This window comes from Oncorhynchus mykiss, chromosome 11 (genome assembly GCF_013265735.2).
Source record: "Oncorhynchus mykiss isolate Arlee chromosome 11, USDA_OmykA_1.1, whole genome shotgun sequence".
NCBI lineage: Eukaryota > Metazoa > Chordata > Actinopteri > Salmoniformes > Salmonidae > Oncorhynchus > Oncorhynchus mykiss.
This window is the reverse complement of record NC_048575.1, coordinates 83,671,245-83,691,898: the sequence shown is the minus strand read 5'-3', so window position 1 is coordinate 83,691,898 and position 20,654 is coordinate 83,671,245. Positions and strand designations below refer to the sequence as shown.

At 45.9% G+C, this 20,654-nt stretch overlaps 1 protein-coding gene across 3 annotated transcripts in view; it reads right to left on the bottom strand.

Moving 5' to 3' along the window:
* The window catches only part of tut7 (terminal uridylyl transferase 7), a 63,654-nt gene that overhangs the window by 6,139 nt on the left and 36,861 nt on the right, over positions 1–20,654 (bottom strand). For all 3 annotated transcript variants that reach the window (XM_036936544.1, XM_036936546.1, XM_036936545.1), the window contains exons 15-26: positions 17,450–17,600; positions 17,268–17,354; positions 16,214–16,314; positions 15,284–15,341; positions 14,825–14,928; positions 14,641–14,730; positions 13,058–13,171; positions 12,589–12,666; positions 12,254–12,425; positions 10,717–10,764; positions 10,498–10,589; positions 3,350–3,465 (exon numbers count right to left, since the gene is read on the bottom strand). In XM_036936544.1, coding sequence (XP_036792439.1) covers positions 3,350–3,465; positions 10,498–10,589; positions 10,717–10,764; positions 12,254–12,425; positions 12,589–12,666; positions 13,058–13,171; positions 14,641–14,730; positions 14,825–14,928; positions 15,284–15,341; positions 16,214–16,314; positions 17,268–17,354; positions 17,450–17,600 — 1,211 coding nt within the window. The remainder of the gene's footprint in view (positions 1–3,349; positions 3,466–10,497; positions 10,590–10,716; positions 10,765–12,253; positions 12,426–12,588; positions 12,667–13,057; positions 13,172–14,640; positions 14,731–14,824; positions 14,929–15,283; positions 15,342–16,213; positions 16,315–17,267; positions 17,355–17,449; positions 17,601–20,654) is intronic.

The window sequence follows — 20,654 nt, the reverse complement described above, 5'->3', positions numbered from 1 at the left end:
TATTTCACCAGGGCCCCATCTGATCCACAATCTTATATGGTCCTTGCCATTTAGGGGCCAGCTTGGCCCAGAATAATTGTTCAGCTTTTGAATACGGCTGGAGCGATACCCGATCACTGACCAGAAACGACTTCTTATCATAGTTTCTCTTCTGCTTGAGACGAGCCTTGATCAGATTCTTTGAGACAAGAGCTCTCAAGTCGTGGAGATTGAATGACTGAATGCTATGACCAGGTAGTTTGAGTCTGGACTAAACAGTTGGGTCTGTAGCACCATGTCTAAGGGTTCTCTGAGGGGACGACTCCAGTTCACCTCTGCAGGAGTGACTCCAGTGGACTCTTGCACAGCAGAATTCAAACCCGCAAAAGGTGCTTGTCCCATTATTGGAGCTGGGTCCCTACATAGGTAACAACCATTGTCTTCAAGGTTTGATTCACATTCTCAATGAGGTTGGTCTGTGGGTGATAGAAGTTGACCACGGCCTGCCTCAGGTTCTCTCTTCGCCAGGTCTCCTCAGAGATCAGAGACGAATTTGGAACCTAGATCAGACAAGATCAGGCACTATTCAGCGAGTCAGGATCTCTTTCGTGAGGTTGTTAGAGACTGTGCTTTGACAGGCCACAGCAAGGACAAAGAGCTCCACCCGCTTGGAATAGTCAATCGACAAAAACAAGCATGTACACATCAAATCCACTCCTAACATTTCCCAAGGTTGTGTAATCGCGGTTTGCTGCAACTTGCCGGCAGTCTTCCGGCCTTCTGGTTTGTACATTTGACAAACTTGACAGTTTCAGATGTGACTTTATAAACTCAGCAAAAAAAAAAAAAAGTCCCCTTTTCAGGACCCTGTCTTTCAAAGGAACCAGGAACGCACAATCCCTCCATCAGTGCTCAGACTGTCCGCAATAGGCTGAGAGAGGCTGGACTGAGGGCTTGTAGGCCTGTTGTAAGGCAGGTCCTCAACAGACATCACCGGCAACAATGTCGCCTATGGGCACAAACCCACTGTTGCTGAACCAGACAGGACTGGCAAAAAGTGCTCTTCACTGACGAGTTGCGGTTTTGTCTCACCAGGGGTGATGGTCAGATTCGCGTTTATCGTTGAAGGAATGAGCGGTACACTGAGGCCTGTACTCTGGAGCGGGATCGTTTTGGAGGTGGAGGGTCCGTCACGGTCTGGGGCGGTGTGTCACAGCATCATCGGACTGAGCTTGTTGTCATTGCAGGCAATCTCAACGCTGTGCGTTACAGGGAAGACATCCTCCTCCCTCATGTGGTACCCTTCCTGCAGGCTCATCCTGACATGACCCTCCAGCATGACAACGCCACCAGCCATAAAGCTCGTTCTGTGCGTGATTTCCTGCAAGACAGGAATGTCACTGTTATGCCATGGCCATCGAAGAGCCCGGATCTCAATCCCATTGAGCAGGTCTGGGACCTGTTGGATCAGAGGGTGAGGGCTAGGGCCATTCCCCCCAGAAATATCCGGGAACTTGGTGGAAGAGTGGGGTAACATCTCACAGCAAGAACTGGGAAATCTGGTGCAGTTCATGAGGAGGAGATGCACTGCAGTACTTCATGCAGCTGGTGGCCACACCAGATACTGACTGTTGTTTTTGATTTTGACCCCCCCCCCCCCCTTTGTTCAGGGACACATTATTCAATTTCTGTTGGTCACATCTGTGGAACTTGTTCAATTTGTGTCTCAGTTGTTGAATCTTATGTTCATACAAGTGCTGAAAATAAATGCAGTTGACGTTTCCTTTTTTTTTGCTAAGTTTATCTAGGCTGAGATTTGGCCAGTACAGTAGAGCTTCATCAGCAGGAGCTCTGGCACTATGCCGTACATCAGAACTTCGCTCCTTTCCGCTTCAACGCGTTGAGTGGTTCTGCCACCAGGGAGAAGTTTGACACAAACCCGTGGTACCATCTTGTCATCCCAAGGAACCATTGAAGGGCCTTGAGGGTGGTTGGCACAGGGAAGTCTTGTACAGCCTTGGTCTTTTCAGGATCCACATGGATGCCGTTAGAGGACACAATATGGCCAAGGAATTTCAGGGAGGTTCAGCAGAAGTTGCTCTATTTCATGTTCACTGTCAGACCAGCTGCTCTTAGCTTGTCCAACACTGTTTGAAGATCGAGAAAGTGGTTGAGGGTCTGGCTGGGTGACTTGGCTGTGGTTGAGGGTCTGGCTGGGTGACTTGGCTGTGGTTGAGGGTCTGGCTGGGTGACTTGGCTGTGGTTGAGGGTCTGGCTGGGTGACTTGGCTGTGGTTGAGGGTCTGGCTGGGTGACTTGGCTGTGGTTGAGGGTCTGGCTGGGTGACTTGGCTGTGGTTGAGGGTCTGGCTGGGTGACTTGGCTGTGGTTGAGGGTCTGGCTGGGTGACTTGGCTGTGGTTGAGGGTCTGGCTGGGTGACTTGGCTGTGGTTGAGGGTCTGGCTGGGTGACTTGGCTGTGGTTGAGGGTCTGTCTGGATGACTTGGCTGTGGTTGATGGTCTGTCTGGATGACTTGGCTGTGGTTGAGGGTCTGGCTGGGTGACTTGGCTGTGGTTGATGGTCTGGCTGGGTGACTTGGCTGTGGTTGAGGGTCTTGCTGGGTGACTTGGCTGTGGTTGATGGTCTGTCTGGGTGACTTGGCTGTGGTTGATGGTCTGTCTGGATGACTTGGCTGTGGTTGATGGTCTGTCTGGATGACTTGGCTGTGGTTGATGGTCTGTCTGGATGACTTGGCTGTGGTTGATGGTCTGTCTGGATGACTTGGCTGTGGTTGATGGTCTGTCTGGATGACTTGGCTGTGGTTGATGGTCTGTCTGGATGACTTGGCTGTGGTTGATGGTCTGTCTGGATGACTTGGCTGTGGTTGATGGTCTGTCTGGGTGACTTGGCTGTGGTTGATGGTCTGGCTGCTGTCCCAGTCGAACCAGTCCATCACAGTGGCGACTCCTTCTCCGAGTTAACTGGCTAGTAGAGGGTTGATGTCCTTCAAGATCAACTTAATGACTTTCTTTCCTTCTCAATGCAAGGTTTCCACCGTCTGCACAAGGAGTGGTAACTGTATGCAAAGTCTTAGATACACCCCACCTTTGCACTGAATTCCTGGCTGTCTGCCAGATCAAGGTATGAACAACCTTCAGAGGGGAGGGGCTGAAATCTTCCTCTCTCGCGCCACCGTTTTGACCTGATACTGGCTATTGACGTGGAGAGGAAACGGGAATCGCAGCGCTGGGAGGAGCTGCACAGAGATGGTTTAGCCATAGATTTCATGGCTGTCAAACAAACAAACAAACACAAACACACACACACGGGTATACACCCATATACATGCTTACGCAACACACACTTCTTACTTCCTGCGCATGGGGCAGTCTTTCATGAAGTGTCCGATCTTGCCACATATCCTGCAGCAGCGGTCGTTAGGAGCCAGCTGTCCCTCTGTCAGCACCTCAGGATCAAAGAAGAACTCCTGAGAGGAACAACCACATATTACTGTTATATAGTATTATAATACATCATTATATACTACTACTCCTGAGAGGAACAACCACATATTACTGTTATATATTATTATAATACATCATTATATACTACTAATCCTGAGAGGAACAATATTACTGTTATATAGTATTATAATACATCATTATATACTACTAATCCTGAGAGGAACAATCCACATATTACTGTTATATAGTATTATAATACATCATTATATACTACTAATCCTGAGAGGAACAATATAACTGTTATATAGTATTATAATACATCATTATATACTACTAATCCTGAGAGGAACAATCCACATATTACTGTTATATAGTATTATAATACATCATTATATACTACTACTCCTGAGAGAAACAATATTACTGTTATATAGTATTATAATACATCATTATATACTACTACTCCTGAGAGGAACAACCACATATTACTGTTATATAGTATTATAATACATCATTATATACTACTGCTCCCGAGAGGAACAACCACATATTACTGTTATATAGTATTATAATACATCATTATATACTACTGCTCCTGAGAGGAACAATATTACTGTTATATAGTATTATAATACATCATTATATACTACTAATCCTGAGAGGAACAATCCACATATTACTGTTATATAGTATTATAATACATCATTATATACTACTACTCCTGAGAGAAACAATATTACTGTTATATAGTATTATAATACATCATTATATACTACTACTCCTGAGAGGAACAACCACATATTACTGTTATATAGTATTATAATACATCATTATATACTACTACTCCTGAGAGGAACAACCACATATTACTGTTATATAGTATTATAATACATCATTATATACTACTACTCCTGAGAGAAACAATATTACTGTTATATAGTATTATAATACATCATTATATACTACTGCTCCTGAGAGGAACAACCACATATTACTGTTATATAGTATTATAATACATCATTATATACTACTGCTCCTGAGAGGAACAACCACATATTACTGTTATATAGTATTATAATACATCATTATATACTACTACTCCTGAGAGGAACAACCACATATTACTGTTATATAGTATTATAATACATCATTATATACTACTGCTCCTGAGAGGAACAACCACATATTACTGTTATATAGTATTATAATACATCATTATATACTACTGCTCCTGAGGAACATACATACTACTGTTATAAAGTTTGGGGCCACTTAGAAATGTCCTTGTTTTTTTTTTATTAAAGAAAATCACTTTTTTGTCCATTAAAATTACATAAAATTGATCTGAAATTCAGTGTAGACATTGTTCATGACTATTGTAGCTGGAAACAGCATTTTTTTGTATGGAATATCTACAGTTGAAGTTGGATGTTTACATACACTTAGGTTGGAGTCATTAAAACTCGTTTTTCAACCAATCTACAAATTCCATGTTAACAAACTGTAGTTTTGGCAAATCGGTTAGGACATCTACTTTGTGCATGACACAAGTCATTTTTTTCCAGCTATTGTTTACAGACAGATTATTTCACTTATAATTCACTGTGGGTTAGGGTCTGGTGTGGGCCTCAGATTTTTCACATCTAGTTGGGATGAACAAACAGCTGACCACCACGAGCCTGCGCATTGTCTAAATCAGGACCACGCACGGGGCCTCACGAGCCTGCGTATTGTCTAAATCAGGACCACGCGCGGGGCCTCACGAGCCTGCGTATTGTCTAAATCAGGACCACGAGCGGGGCCTCACGAGCCTGCGTATTGTCTAAATCAGGACCACGAGCGGGGCCTCACGAGCCTGCGTATTGTCTAAATCAGGACCACGAGCGGGGCCTCACGAGCCTGAGTATTGTCTAAATCAGGACCACGAGCGGGGCCTCACGAGCCTGAGTATTGTCTAAATCAGGACCACGAGCGGGGCCTCACGAGCCTGCGTATTGTCTAAATCAGGACCACGAGCGGGGCCTCACGAGCCTGAGTATTGTCTAAATCAGGACCACTAGCTGACCACCACGAGCCTGAGTATTGTCTAAATCAGGACCACGCACGGGGCCTCACGAGCCTGCGTATTGTCTAAATCAGGACCACTAGCGGGGCCCCACGAGCCTGCGTATTGTCTAAATCAGGACCACGAGCGGGGCCTCACGAGCCTGCGTATTGTCTAAATCAGGACCACGAGCGGGGCCTCACGAGCCTGCGTATTGTCTAAATCAGGACCACGAGCGGGGCCTCACGAGCCTGCGTATTGTCTAAATCAGGACCACGAGCGGGGCCTCACGAGCCTGAGTATTGTCTAAATCAGGACCACTAGCGGGGCCCCACGAGCCTGCGTATTGTCTAAATCAGGACCACGAGCGGGGCCTCATGAGCCTGCGTATTGCCTAAATCAGGACCACTAGCGGGGGCCTCACGATGTCTGTCGGAGTCTCAAACAAATATCGCTTAGGGCCCTCAAAAAAACGCTAGAGGCGTTCCGGCACATACTCAAGTTACTTCGTTTCAGTTTCTATGTTAATACTGGTCATCAGAATGTCGTTAGGTGTCAAGTTATATGGCTTCGATTTGACTCATGTTCGAAGTGTAATTTTGAAGGCCAACAACAGGGGAATATTCACTTTTATTTGTTGTTGTGGAATGATGATGCAGTGTGATGGAGTTTCACTTAACCTTTACACTCGTGGGAATTGGCCTATAGGGGGGATTGAGCTAAATGTAAATTTTTCTAACAGAACAAATATTTAATGCGTAACCATGGTAGCAATTGAAAGGGAACCGTTTGTTGATAATGGGGGGGGGGGGGGGGATTATTAGACCAAAAGCTGAGGACGCAAGAGTTCACCTGACAAGATTGAATACAGACCGACTTGATTGTTTTCACATTTTCTGTACTTTTCACCCCATTTGTTGATCACGAAATCTTGAAAATACTCTGGATACATTCAGTAACATGTTAATAAGAATATTCCTGGAAAACGTGGGGTAGATGAAACACAAGACAAAACGATTACAAGGGTCTGAGTGAGAAGACTACCTGGGGTGTCTCCAAGTGGCAACACACCTCTCCACAGTCCACAAGACATTTCAATGCACTTTTATGACTCAACGAACAGTCTTCAGCTAACAGCTGTTTTTCCTCCTCTCCCAGCTGTGAGGAACTAGAGGGCACTTGTAGTTGTTTCGTCTTGGAACACAACCCTGCATCCCCACCGTCACACAAAGACTGTTGTTGTTTCACCCAGTCCAGAAACGGTCCATTATGAATCTCAACCTGGGTCAGGTGGGCTTGAACTGAAAGCCTGTTCTACTGCCCGACATGACTAGGGAAGTTATAAAATATAATATTGCAGTGTCAGACTTTCCACAAGGCAATTCAGACAAACGGATAGTAATGTGAGCAGACGGAGAGGAGTCATTCATGTCTGTGTGACGCAGTGATTTTGTCTTCACAATAAGCAAACTGCCATTCTGCCAAGTCACCTTGTCACTCTACATCAAACATAACGATCAGAAATGTTTACACCGTGTGACATGAGTTTTATGATTTGGAAATGTGACGTGCCACTTTTGGATTCACAGGTGTTTGGATTGATTAATGTACGATTATTATTCCCCCACAGTACTGTAAAATCCACTATTGTGTCCGTCCACAATTTGTGGGAACATGGACTCAACACCAGACAGAGCTGATCGGTACTATAGCAGAGATGGTTCATTAGGAGATTACCTCTGCCCTCCACTTACAATTAAAACCTGTAAATTAATCAAATTGGCAGTGGTAAGTCTAGAGACAGCTAACGCGACAGAAGTGTGACCCCATGACCTGGAAGGGATAATCACACACATGAAAGAGAAAACGGAATCACTTGAAAATCTTTCCCATCTTTCCCAGAACTTGAACCTGGTGTGGAAGCAGGAAACCCAACTTCCAATCATGATCAATCTATTCTATCAACTGTTCAGGCCGAGAGAAGCTGAGTCCCCGCTGATTAACAGGTCAGCTCCATAAACGGATCCCGCTGATTAACAGGTCAGCTCCATAAACGGATCCCGCTGATTAACAGGTCAGCTCCATAAACGGATCCCGCTGATTAACAGGTCAGCTCCATAAACGGATCCCGCTGATTAACAGGTCAGCTCCATAAACGGATCCCGCTGATTAACAGGTCAGCTCCATAAACGGATCCCGCTGATTAACAGGTCAGCTCCATAAACGGATCCCGCTGATTAACAGGTCAGCTCCATGAACGGATCCCGCTGATTAACAGGTCAGCTCCATAAACGGATCCCGCTGATTAACAGGTCAGCTCCATAAACGGATCCCGCTGATTAACAGGTCAGCTCCATAAACAGATGCCGCTGTATGATTGGACGGATCCACAGCTTCGCAGGGACCCCGGGGGTCGGACCGACGCAGGGACCCCGGGGGTCGGACCGACGCAGGGAAGGGGGATCAGCATCTTCTCAGACCCGAGTGCTGAACTGCTAAAACAGAGGGATACCTACAACGAGGTGAGATCCCAGCTACGCGAGCTAAACCTGAGATGAGGCTTGATCCACCCAGAAAAACTTATCAAGACCTTCCAGAACAACACACACATTTCTCCCACTACTAAGGAGGCTCTAGACTGCTTGGAGAAGCACTTCAAACTCAACACACACGAGCCGACCGACGAAACCCCATGACTGGCTCATTATTCAGGTACACTATCCATGCACAATCACACAGCCGAGCCGATGGCTGTGATTCAGCCCTCAGCATAAAGACAAATGTTTGGGTACAAGGAACAATTACTATTATTGCTGAGCATTGAACTTGTTATAATTATTATATTGCCTACGATCCAGAACATTTACACTTTGATGACATCATACCAATTAATAAACAAATGGACAATATATGGATCCTACAGCTATCCTGGCATCTGTCACATTATTATTATTTATTTCCTTAAGGAGTCAGCATGCTTCAGTTCGGCTAAAGGCTAGCTAAAGTCGGCTAGTCCCTTAAAAAAACCTTAGCTTGAAAAAAGTGTCAATAGTACTGTTTGTCCTATTTGAGACACCGTAGCCAGTATACAATTCCTCAAAAGTCAGAATGACTCTAAGATGGTAAAAAATATATATATATATATATTTCTGTCATTTTTGCCGAGGAGATTTTAGCTGCTCAATTTTACAGCTAAGGTTTTTGGTTTCTCAATGAAAAAAATGTGCATGAAAACGAGTCGTCTCTCCTCGAATGACTTAAGATTTTATTGAAGAATCCCTACAGTTGACACGAAGGGGCGTAGACGTCGGCTTCCGAACTTCGTGTCCGAACTGCCGAAAAAAACCCTTACTGAAGTCCAAAACTAACAAAAACGTCCCAAAATGTTATAATATATAATAATAATATATAAACGAATTCTTCCCAACTGTTTCAGATTGCCTTTACTCGTCAAGACTACTAACTTAATTGTAAAGTTTTAAATTGGTTACTTATTAATACCTTAAGACCGAAAATATGCTGCCGTAAGGCCGCCACTCGCTGTTATGCTACAACCCTGTATTTATAGTGCAGGCTGGGGACTAGGGAGGAACGGGGGCCGGGGACTAGGGGGGAACGGGGGCCGGGGACTAGGGGGGAACGGGGACTAGGGGGGAACGGGGGCCGGGGACTAGGGGGGCCGGGGACTAGGGGGGAACGGGGGCTGGGGACTAGGGGGGAACGGGGGCCAGGGACTAGGGGGGCCGGGGACTAGGGGGGAACGGGGGCTGGGGACTAGGGGGGAACGGGGGCCAGGGACTAGGGAGGGGAAAGGGTTTATATAGAGGGTCTTCCGAGTGGGTCCTGCTGTTTATTTTACATCCATGGCCTTATCAACCCTAAAGATAATCACATTTTAGAAAAACAACGGCAACACTAGCTATTCTCTCCTTGAATTCAAAAGGCCTTAATATTCCTATCAAACGTTCCAGCTGTCTTGATATTTTAGCAAGAAACTATGTTGACATACAGTACATTCAGAAAGTATTCTGAATTTAAAATGGAATAAATTTACATTGTGTCACAAACCCCATCATGTCAAAGTGACATTTTGTTTGAGAACATTTTAATAAAAAATGAAAAGCTGAAATGTCTTGATAATGTCAATAAGTATTCAACCCAATTAATCAGTCGACCTCTTTTACTAACTAACTCATCTGACTAGTGTACTCAGGAGGGTAGGTAGTGAATACTAACCATCTGAATAAGGGAACTCAGGAGGGTAGGTAGTGGATACTAACCATCTGACTAGTGTACTCAGGAGGGTAGGTAGTGGATACTAACCATCTGACTAGTGTACTCAGGAGGGTAGGTAGTGGATACTAACCATCGGACTAGTGTACTCAGGAGGGTAGGTAGTGAATACTAACCATCGGACTAGTGTACTCAGGAGGGTAGGTAGTGAATACTAACCATCTGACTAGTGTACTCAGGAGGGTAGGTAGTGAATACTAACCATCTGACTAGTGTACTCAGGAGGGTAGGTAGTGGATACTAACCATCGGACTAGTGTACTCAGGAGGGTAGGTAGTGAATACTAACCATCTGACTAGTGTACTCAGGAGGGTAGGTAGTGAATACTAACCATCGGACTAGTGTACTCAGGAGGGAAGGTAGTGAATACTAACCATCGGACTAGTGTACTCAGGAGGGTAGGTAGTGAATACTAACCATCGGACTAGTGTACTCAGGAGGGTAGGTAGTGAATACTAACCATCTGACTAGTGTACTCAGGAGGGTAGGTAGTGAATACTAACCATCTGACTAGTGTACTCAGGAGGGTAGGTAGTGGATACTAACCATCGGACTAGTGTACTCAGGAGGGTAGGTAGTGGATACTAACCATCTGACTAGTGTACTCAGGAGGGTAGGTAGTGAATACTAACCATCGGACTAGTGTACTCAGGAGGGTAGGTAGTGAATACTAACCATCGGACTAGTGTACTCAGGAGGGTAGGTAGTGAATACTAACCATCGGACTAGTGTACTCAGGAGGGTAGGCTTTGACTGTTGTTCCAAACACACTTCTGCCATTGATGAACGCCTTCATGATGAAGTTGGTCACTGTGTGAGAGAGAAAGCGAGAGAGAGAGAGGACAGAGAGTGGGAGAGAGCGGAGAGAGGCAGGAGAGAAGTGAATGAAAAAGAGGATGATGCTATGAGAGAAAGACAATAAGATAGAGATACCTACTTCTCCTGGACAGGCCAGCTCCCAGGTTATGGTTCAGGTCAAAAGGATCTGGAGAGAAAAACATCAGATCAGATAACTAGATCCCTGGTTCACAACCCTCCCTGGAGAGCTGCAGGACGTGCAGGCTTTTACAACAACCTAGCAGTGTTGAACCCTCAAAACTACCGCCTGCACCAAAGCTCCCTTCAACGTTTACAACCCTCAACCAAAGCTCCCCTCAACGTTTAAAACCCTCGACCAATAGCTGCCCTCAACGTTAACAACCCTCGAACAATAGCTCCCCTCAATCCTCCTCAACGTTTACAACCCTCGACCAATAGCTGCCCTCAATCCCCTCAACGTTTACAACCCTCGACCAATAGCTGCCCTCAATCCTCCTCAACGTTTACAACCCTCGACCAATAGCTGCCCTCAATCCCCTCAACGTTTACAACCCTCAACCAATAGCTGCCCTCAACGTTAACAACCCTCGAACAATAGCTCCCCTCAATCCTCCTCAACGTTTACAACCCTCGACCAATAGCTGCCCTCAACGTTTACAACCCTCGAACAATAGCTGCCCTCAATCCCCTCAACGTTTACAACCCTCGACCAATAGCTGCCCTCAATCCTCCTCAACGTTTACAACCCTCGACCAATAGCTGCCCTCAATCCCCTCAACGTTTACAACCCTCGACCAATAGCTGCCCTCAATCCTCCTCAACGTTTACAACCCTCGACCAATAGCTGCCCTCAATCCCCTCAACGTTTACAACCCTCAACCAATAGCTGCCCTCAACGTTAACAACCCTCGACCAATAGCTGCCCTCAATTCTCCTCAACGTTTACAACCCTCGACCAATAGCTCCCCTCAACGTTAACAACCCTCGACCAATAGCTCCCCTCAACGTTTACAACCCTCGACCAATAGCTGCCCTCAATCCTCCTCAACGTTTACATCCCTCGACCAATAGCTGCCCTCAATCCTCCTCAACGTTAACAACCTCGACCAATAGCTCCCCTCAACGTTTACAACCCTCGACCAATAGCTGCCCTCAATCCCCTCAACGTTAACAACCCTCGACCAATAGCTGCCCTCAATCCCCTCAACGTTAACAACCCTCGACCAATAGCTCCCCTCAACGTTCACAACCCTCGACCAATAGCTCCCCTCAACGTTCACAACCCTCGACCAATAGCTGCCCTCAATCCCCTCAACATTAACAACCCTCGACCAATAGCTGCCCTCAATCCCCTCAACGTTAACAACCCTCGACCAATAGCTCCCCTCAATCCCCTCAACGTTCACAACCCTCGACCAATAGCTGCCCTCAATCCCCTCAACGTTCACAAGCCTCAACCAATAGCTCCCCTCAACGTTCACAACCCTCGACCAATAGCTGCCCTCAATCCCCTCAACGGTCACGATCCTTGAGGAGAGATGAAGTCAAGAATCCCTATAAATGAAGTCAAGAAAGGTGTCCAGAACAGGGTTTGCAGAAGAGACGAAGACGCCGTTACGGCCCTTTGGCCGGAGTAAATCAAGTCCAGTACTGACCCTCAATGACGATGTACTTAGAGGTCCACTGCTTGTTGAAGGTGGTGAGAGCGGCGCTCTGTCTGATGGAGATGACGTATTCTCTGAAGTCAAAGGTCTCGGTGTAGAACTGCAGCAGGCCCAGCCACAGAGCACCTACAGACTCCAGGTTCTTCTGCTGCCAGCGCTCAGGCTAGAGAGAGAGGTCAAAGGTCTCAGTGCAGAACTGCAGCAGGGCCAGCCAAAGAGCCCCATACACACCATGTTACCCTGGTACTGGGCCCACCGCCCAGGCGAGAGACACACACACACACACACACACACACCACAGCTGATGTTCTGATAGAGGGACTCACCAGTTTATCCAGATCATCGTAGAAGTAGACATTCCATCCATCTACCAAAACCTCAGGCTTCTTCTCCTCGTCATAAATCTATCAACACACACACACACACACACACATCAATACATCTGCCAAAATATACAAACACATTGCAGGTCTAAGCAATGAGAAATCCATATTCAGTCAGCAAATCTCCCAAAATATCATTGGACTCACGGCCAAACTGCTCACAACTGTACTCATTGGTCCGGAGTCAGACAGATTCACTTGAGTTACCTTGTGTAGTACAGGTATAACAGGTGGGTTTCTCTCTGTCTAACCTCCTGTAGTACAGGTGGGTTCCTCTCTGTCTTACCTCCTGTAGTACAGGTATAACAGGTGGGTTCCTCTGTCTTACCTCCTGTAGTACAGGTATAACAGGTGGGTTCCTCTGTCTTACCTCCTGTAGTACAGGTATAACAGGTGGGTTCCTCTGTCTTACCTCCTGTAGTACAGGTATAACAGGTGGGTTCCTCTGTTGCAGGTAGAATAGCACCATCAGGGTGAAGCCATAGGACGACAGACTTCCTCTAGACGCATCACCGATATCACACAACTAGAGCAGGGGACAACAGATATTAAAACATCCCCTTTAACTAGACCAGGGGACAACAGATATTAAAACATCCCCTTTAACTAGACCAGGGGACAACAGATATTAAAACATCCCCTTTAACTAGACCAGGGGACAACATAGATATTAAAACATCCCCTTTAACTAGACCAGGGACACCAGATATTAAAACATCCAGTTTAACTAGACCAGGGGACAACATAAATATTAAAACATCCCCTTTAACTAGACCAGGGTACAACAAATATTAAAACATTCCCTTTAACTAGACCAGGGACACCATATATTGAAACATCCCCTTTAACTAGACCAGGGGACAACAAATATTAAAACATTCCCTTTAACTAGACCAGGGGACAACATAGATATTAAAACATCCCCTTTAACTAGACCAGGGGACAACATAGATATTAAAACATCCCCTTTAACTAGACCAGGGGACAACAAATATTAAAACATTCCCTTTAACTAGACCAGGGACACCATATATTGAAACATCCCCTTTAACTAGACCAGGGGACAACATAGACATTAAAACATCCCCTTTAACTAGACCAGGGGACAACAAATATTAAAACATCCCCTTTAACTAGACCAGGGGACAACATAGATATTAAAACATCCCCTTTAACTAGACCAGGGGACAACAAATATTAAAATATCCCCTTTAACTAGACCAGGGGACAACAGATATTAAAACATCCCCTTTAACTAGACCAGGGGACAACATAGATATTAAAACATCCCCTTTAACTAGACCAGGGGACAACATAGATATTAAAACATCCCCTTTAACTAGACCAGGGGACAACATAGATATTAAAACATCCCCTTTAACTAGACCAGGGGACAACATAGATATTAAAACATCCCCTTTAACTAGACCAGGGGACAACAGATATTAAAACATCCCCTTTAACTAGACCAGGGGACAACATAGATATTAAAACATCCCCTTTAACTAGACCAGGGGACAACATAGATATTAAAACATCCCCTTTAACTAGACCAGGGGACAACATAGATATTAAAACATCCCCTTTAACTAGACCAGGGGACAACATAGATATTAAAACATCCCCTTTAACTAGACCAGGGGACAACATAGATATTAAAACATCCCCTTTAACTAGACCAGGGGACAACATAGATATTAAAACATCCCCTTTAACTAGACCAGGGGACAACATAGATATTAAAACATCCCCTTTAACTAGACCAGGGGACAACATAGATATTAAAACATCCCCTTTAACTAGACCAGGGGACAACATAGATATTAAAACATCCCCTTTAACTAGACCAGGGGACAACATAAATATTGGGGAGAATACTCTATATCCTATCATCAGCTGTTCATCAGGTTAAACTCATAGGAAGTTGATCACCATCAAAACCTTTCAGTGGGTTGTGTGACTATCTCATCTCAGCTGTAAACTAGTGGGACATACCTTGGCAAACACCTTCGTGACATAACACAGAATCTTGACTCGGGGGTCGATGGCAGCGTACGACGCCAACAGACGCGTGTTGTGTAAGGCCTGATAGCCAAGAGAGAGAAATACATTTTTTAAAAAGGGTTCAGTCACTGCTTCCCGCTCCCACATGACCAAACCAGGTGTGTGTTCCTCTCACCAGCGTGTTGTAGAGACTGATGTCTCCCTCCAGGCCGGTCCTGGCGTGGTAGAACTTAACGATGGGGACCTTAGCCGTGGTAATGGGGAGGATGTTCCTCAGACCTGGGGCCACAGGGACATGTCAGATACAGCCTCCCACATCGACACGGGCTTACAGATACACACCTGGCATTATCACAGGGTCCAGACGCTGACCCATACTCTACATTATCAAAGGGTCGTGTCCAGACACTGACCCATACTCTACATTATCACAGGGTCCAGACACTGACCCATACTCTACATTATCACAGGGTCCAGACGCTGACCCATACTCTACATTATCACAGGGTCCAGACGCTGACCCATACTCTACATTATCACAGGGTCGTGTCCAGACTCTGACCCATACTCTACATTATCACAGGGTCCAGACACTGACCCATACTCTACATTATCACAGGGTCCAGACACTGACCTGGGTGTTTCCTCAGCAGTCTGGCCAGAGACTCTATAATGCTGATACAGTCCAGACCCTGCAGGAGACAAAACCTGTTTTGAACCAAATCATTTCTGCAGAAGAGGTTTGTTTACAGCACATGTCAAAGTCATTCCACAGAGGGCCAAGTGTCTGCAGGTTTTCACTCCTCCCTTCTACGTGATTGATGAATTAAGGTCACTAATAACTAAGGAACTCCCCTCACCTGGTTGTCTAGGTCTTAACTGAAAGGAAAAAAAACAAAGAACCTGCAGACACTAGGCCCTCCGTGGAAAGAGTTTGACACCCCCGGTTTATAGGATTTACAGTGGTTTATCAATAGAGACAATGGTTGTCTTGATGTGCGTGAGTAAGAGAGCAATAATTGCTTTGGATAAAAGTGTCTGCTAATATAGTATATTATAGAAGAGGCAGAGCAAGAGAGAGGCAGAGAGAGAAGAGAGGCAGAGAGAGAGGCAGAGAGAGAGGCAGAGAGAGAGGCAGAGAGAGAGAAAGAGAAGAGAGGCAGAGAGAGAAGAGAGGCAGAGAGAGAAGAGAGGCAGAGAGAGAAGAGAGGCAGAGAGAGAAGAGAGGCAGAGAGAGAAGAGAGGCAGAGAGAGAAGAGAGGCAGAGAGAGAAGAGAGGCAGAGAGAGAAGAGAGGCAGAGAGAGAGAGAGAGAAGAGAGGCAGAGAGAGAAGAGAGGCAGAGAGAGAAGAGAGGCAGAGAGAGAAGAGAGGCAGAGAGAGAGAGAGAGAGAGACAGAGAGAGAGGCAGAGAGAGAGGCAGAGAGAGGCAGAGAGAGAGGCAGAGAGAGCGAGGCAGAGAGAGCGAGGCAGAGAGAGCGAGGCAGAGAGAGCGAGGCAGAGAGAGCGAGGCAGAGAGAGCGAGGCAAAGAGAGCGAGGCAGAGAGAGAAGATACAATAGATTACTTCAGCGGTCTCCTGTCCGTCCAGCACCATACAGATGTCCAGGTCACTCTGCTTGAAGCCGAAGCCGTTCTTAGACGAACCAAACAGCCTCAGTCTGGCACCTGTCAATCAATCAATCACTAATCAGTGTAAGTCTGGAACCTGTTAATCAATCACCAATCAGTGTAAGTCTGGAACCTGTTAATCACTAGTCAGTGTAAGTCTGGAACCTGTTAATCAATCACTAGTCAGTGTAAGTCTGGAACCTGTTAATCAATCACTAGTCAGTGTAAGTCTGGAACCTGTTAATCAATCACCAATCAGTGTAAGTCTGGAACCTGTTAATCAATCACTAGTCAGTGTAAGTCTGGAACAAACGGCTATAAAACAAATCCTCTGAACATCAGCTACCACATCGAGTGGACATTTCTTCACTTCTTCTATGGACAAAGCTTCCTTTCCTTTGTCCTATCCGGTGTCCTGTGTGAATTTAAGTATGCTCTCTCTAATTCTCTCTTTCTCTCTCTCGCTCTCTCTCTCGGGGGACCTGAGCCCTAGGACCATGCCTCAGGACTACCTGACATGATGACTCCTTGCTCTCCCCAGTCCACCTGGCCGTGCTGCTGCTCCAGTTTCAACTGTTCTGCCTTATTATTATTCGACCATGCTGGTCATTTATGAACATTTGAACATCTTGGCCATGTTCTGTTATAATCTCCACCCGACACAGCCAGAAGAGGACTGGCCACCCCACATAGCCTGGTTCCTCTCTAGGTTTCTTCCTAGGTTCTGGCCTTTCTATGGAGTTTTTCCTAGCCACCGTGCTTCTACACCTGCATTGCTTGCTGTTTGGGGTTTTAGGCTGGGTTTCTGTACAGCACTTTGAGATATCAGCTGAAAAGAGATATCAACATTTGATTTGACGACGTTCAGAGGGAACAATGTGCTGTCTCACCTGTTCAGAGGGAACAATGTGCTGTCTCACCTGTTCAGAGGGAACAATGTGCTGTCTCACCTGTTCAGAGGGAACAATGTGCTGTCTCACCTGTTCAGAGGGAACAATGTGCTGTCTCACCTGTGAACTGTCGTTTGACGAAGCTCTCCAGGTCCTGCAGGATGTGTTCTCTCACTCCCAGCTCCACATCATCTGGAGCAAAATCTCCTGGGAAATTCAGTAAATTATAACTGGAACGGTACATACAACGAGACAGAACACATCATTTGAAGAGCAGGTCACACACACACACACACACTTACGGTAGCACTGCTGGCAGACGGTGTTGAGTGTTTTGAGGAAGGCAGGTGTCATGGGAGGGAGAGGGGCTAGCTGAACCCTCTGGAAGTCTTCAGGACAGTCCTTCTTTAGATGGCCGTCCCGCTTACACACACTACACACCACTGTATGGGACTGACACACACACACACACACACACACACAGGGTTAGAGACTGACACTGTATGGGACTGACACACACACAGGGTTAGAGACTGACACACAGGGTTAGAGACTGACACACTGGGTTAGAGACTGACACACTGGGTTAGAGACTGACACACTGGGTTAGAGACTGACACACTGGGTTAGAGACTGACACACTGGGTTAGAGACTGACACACTGGGTTAGAGACTGACACACTGGGTTAGAGACTGACACACTGGGTTAGAGACTGACACACTGGGTTAGAGACTGACACACACAAGGTTAGAGACTGACACACACAAGGTTAGAGACTGACACACAAACACACAGGGTTTGGGACTGACACACACAAGGTTAGAGACTGACATTGTATGGGACTGACACACAAACACACAGGGTTTGGGACTGACACACACACACACACAGGGTTAGAGACTGACACTGTATGGGACTGACACACACACACAGGGTTAGAGACTGACACACAGGGTTAGAGACTGACGCACTGGGTTAGAGACTGACGCACTGGGTGAGAGACTGACACACAGGGTTAGAGACTGATACACAAACACACAGGGTTAGAGACTGACATTGTATGGGACTGACACACACAGGGTTAGAGACTGACACACAGGGTTAGAGACTGACACACAGGGTTAGAGACTGACGCACTGGGTTAGAGACTGACGCACTGGGTTAGAGACTGACACACAGGGTTAGAGACTGACACACAAACACACAGGGTTAGAGACTGACATTGTATGGGACTGACACACACAGGGTTAGAGACTGACACACACACACAAGGTTAGAGACTGACACTGTATGGGACTGACACACACACACAGGGTTAGAGACTGACACTGTATGGGACTGACACACACACAGGATTAGAGACTGACACTGTATGGGACTGACTGACTGACACACACACAGGGTTAGAGACTGACACACAGGATTAGAGACTGACACTGTATGGGACTGACTGACTGACACACACACACAGGGTTAGAGACTGACACACACACAGGATTAGAGACTGACACACACACACAGGATTAGAGACTGACACTGTATGGGACTGACTGACTGACACACACACAGGATTAGAGACTGACACACACACACAGGATTAGAGACTGACACTGTATGGGACTGACTGACTGACACACACACACACAGGGTTAGAGACTGACACACAGGGTTAGAGACTGACACACAGGGTTAGAGACTGACACACACAGGATTCGAGACTGACACTGTATGGGACTGACACACACAGGGTTAGAGACTGACACACACACAGGATTAGAGACTGACACACACACACAGGATTAGAGACTGACACACACACAGGATTAGAGACTGACACACACACAGGATTAGAGACTGACACACACACAGGATTAGAGACTGACAACTACTCAGTCAACGGTTTTATAACAACTACTCAGTCAACGGTTTTATAACAACTACTCAGTCAACGGTTTTATAACAACTACTCAGTCAACGGTTTTATAACAACAACTCAGTCAACGGTTTTATAACAACTCAGTCAACGGTTTTATAACAACTACTCAGTCAACGGTTTTATAACAACTACTCAGTCAACGGTTTTATAACAACTACTCAGTCAACGGTTTTATAACAACAACTCAGTCAACGGTTTTATAACAACAACTCAGTCAACGGTTTTATAACAACAACTCAGTCAACGGTTTTATAACAACAACTCAGTCAACGGTTTTATAACAACAACTCAGTCAACGGTTTTATAACAACTACTCAGTCAACGGTTTTATAACAACTACTCAGTCAACGGTTTTATAACAACTACTCAGTCAACGGTTTTATAACAACAACTCAGTCAACGGTTTTTTGTTTTTACTATTTTCTACATTGTAGAATAATAGTGAAGACATCAAAACTATGAAATAACACATATGGAATCATCATTAAATCCAAATATATTTAACATTTTGAGATTCTAAGTTGCCACTCTTTGCCTTGACAGCTTTGCACACTCTTGGCATTCTCTCAACCAGCTTCACCTGGAATGATTTTCCAACAGTTTTGAAGGAGTTCCCACATATGCTTAGCACTTATTGCCTGCTTTTCCTTCACTCTGCGGTCCAACTCATCCCAAACCATCTCAATTGGGTTGAGGTCGGGTGATTGTGGAGGCCAGGTCATCTGATGCATCACTCCATCACTCTCCTTGTTCAAATAGCCCTTGAACAGTCTGGAGGTGTATTGAGTCATTGTCCTGTTGAAAAACAAAATGTGTTCCACCAAGCCCAAACCAGATGGGATGGGGTTATATCCTTCCTGTTTGGCCCTGTCCGGGGGTGTCCTCGGAGTGGGCCACAGTGTCTCCTGACCCCTCCTGTCTCAGCCTCCAGTATTTATGCTGCAGTAGTTTATGTGTCGGGGGGCTAGGGTCAGTTTGTTATATCTGGGGTACTTCTCCTGTCCTATTCGGTGTCCTGTGTGAATCTAAGTGTGCGTTCTCTAATTCTCTCCTTCTCTCTTTCTCTCTCTCGGAGGACCTGAGCCCTAGGACCATGCCCCAGGACTACCTGACATGATGACTCCTTGCTGTCCCCAGTTAGAGACTGACACACAACCACACAGGGTTTGAGACTGACACACACACACACAGGGTTTGGGACTGACACACACACACACAGGGTTTGGGACTGACACACACAAGGTTAGAGACTGACATTGTATGGGACTGACACACAAACACACAGGGTTTGGGACTGACACACACACACACACACAGGGTTAGAGACTGACACTGTATGGGACTGACACACACACACAGGGTTAGAGACTGACACACAGGGTTAGAGACTGACACACAGGGTTAGAGACTGACGCACTGGGTTAGAGACTGACGCACTGGGTTAGAGACTGACACACTGGGTTAGAGACTGACACACAAACACACAGGGTTAGAGACTGACATTGTATGGGACTGACACACACAGGGTTAGAGACTGACACTGTATGGGACTGACTGACTGACACACACA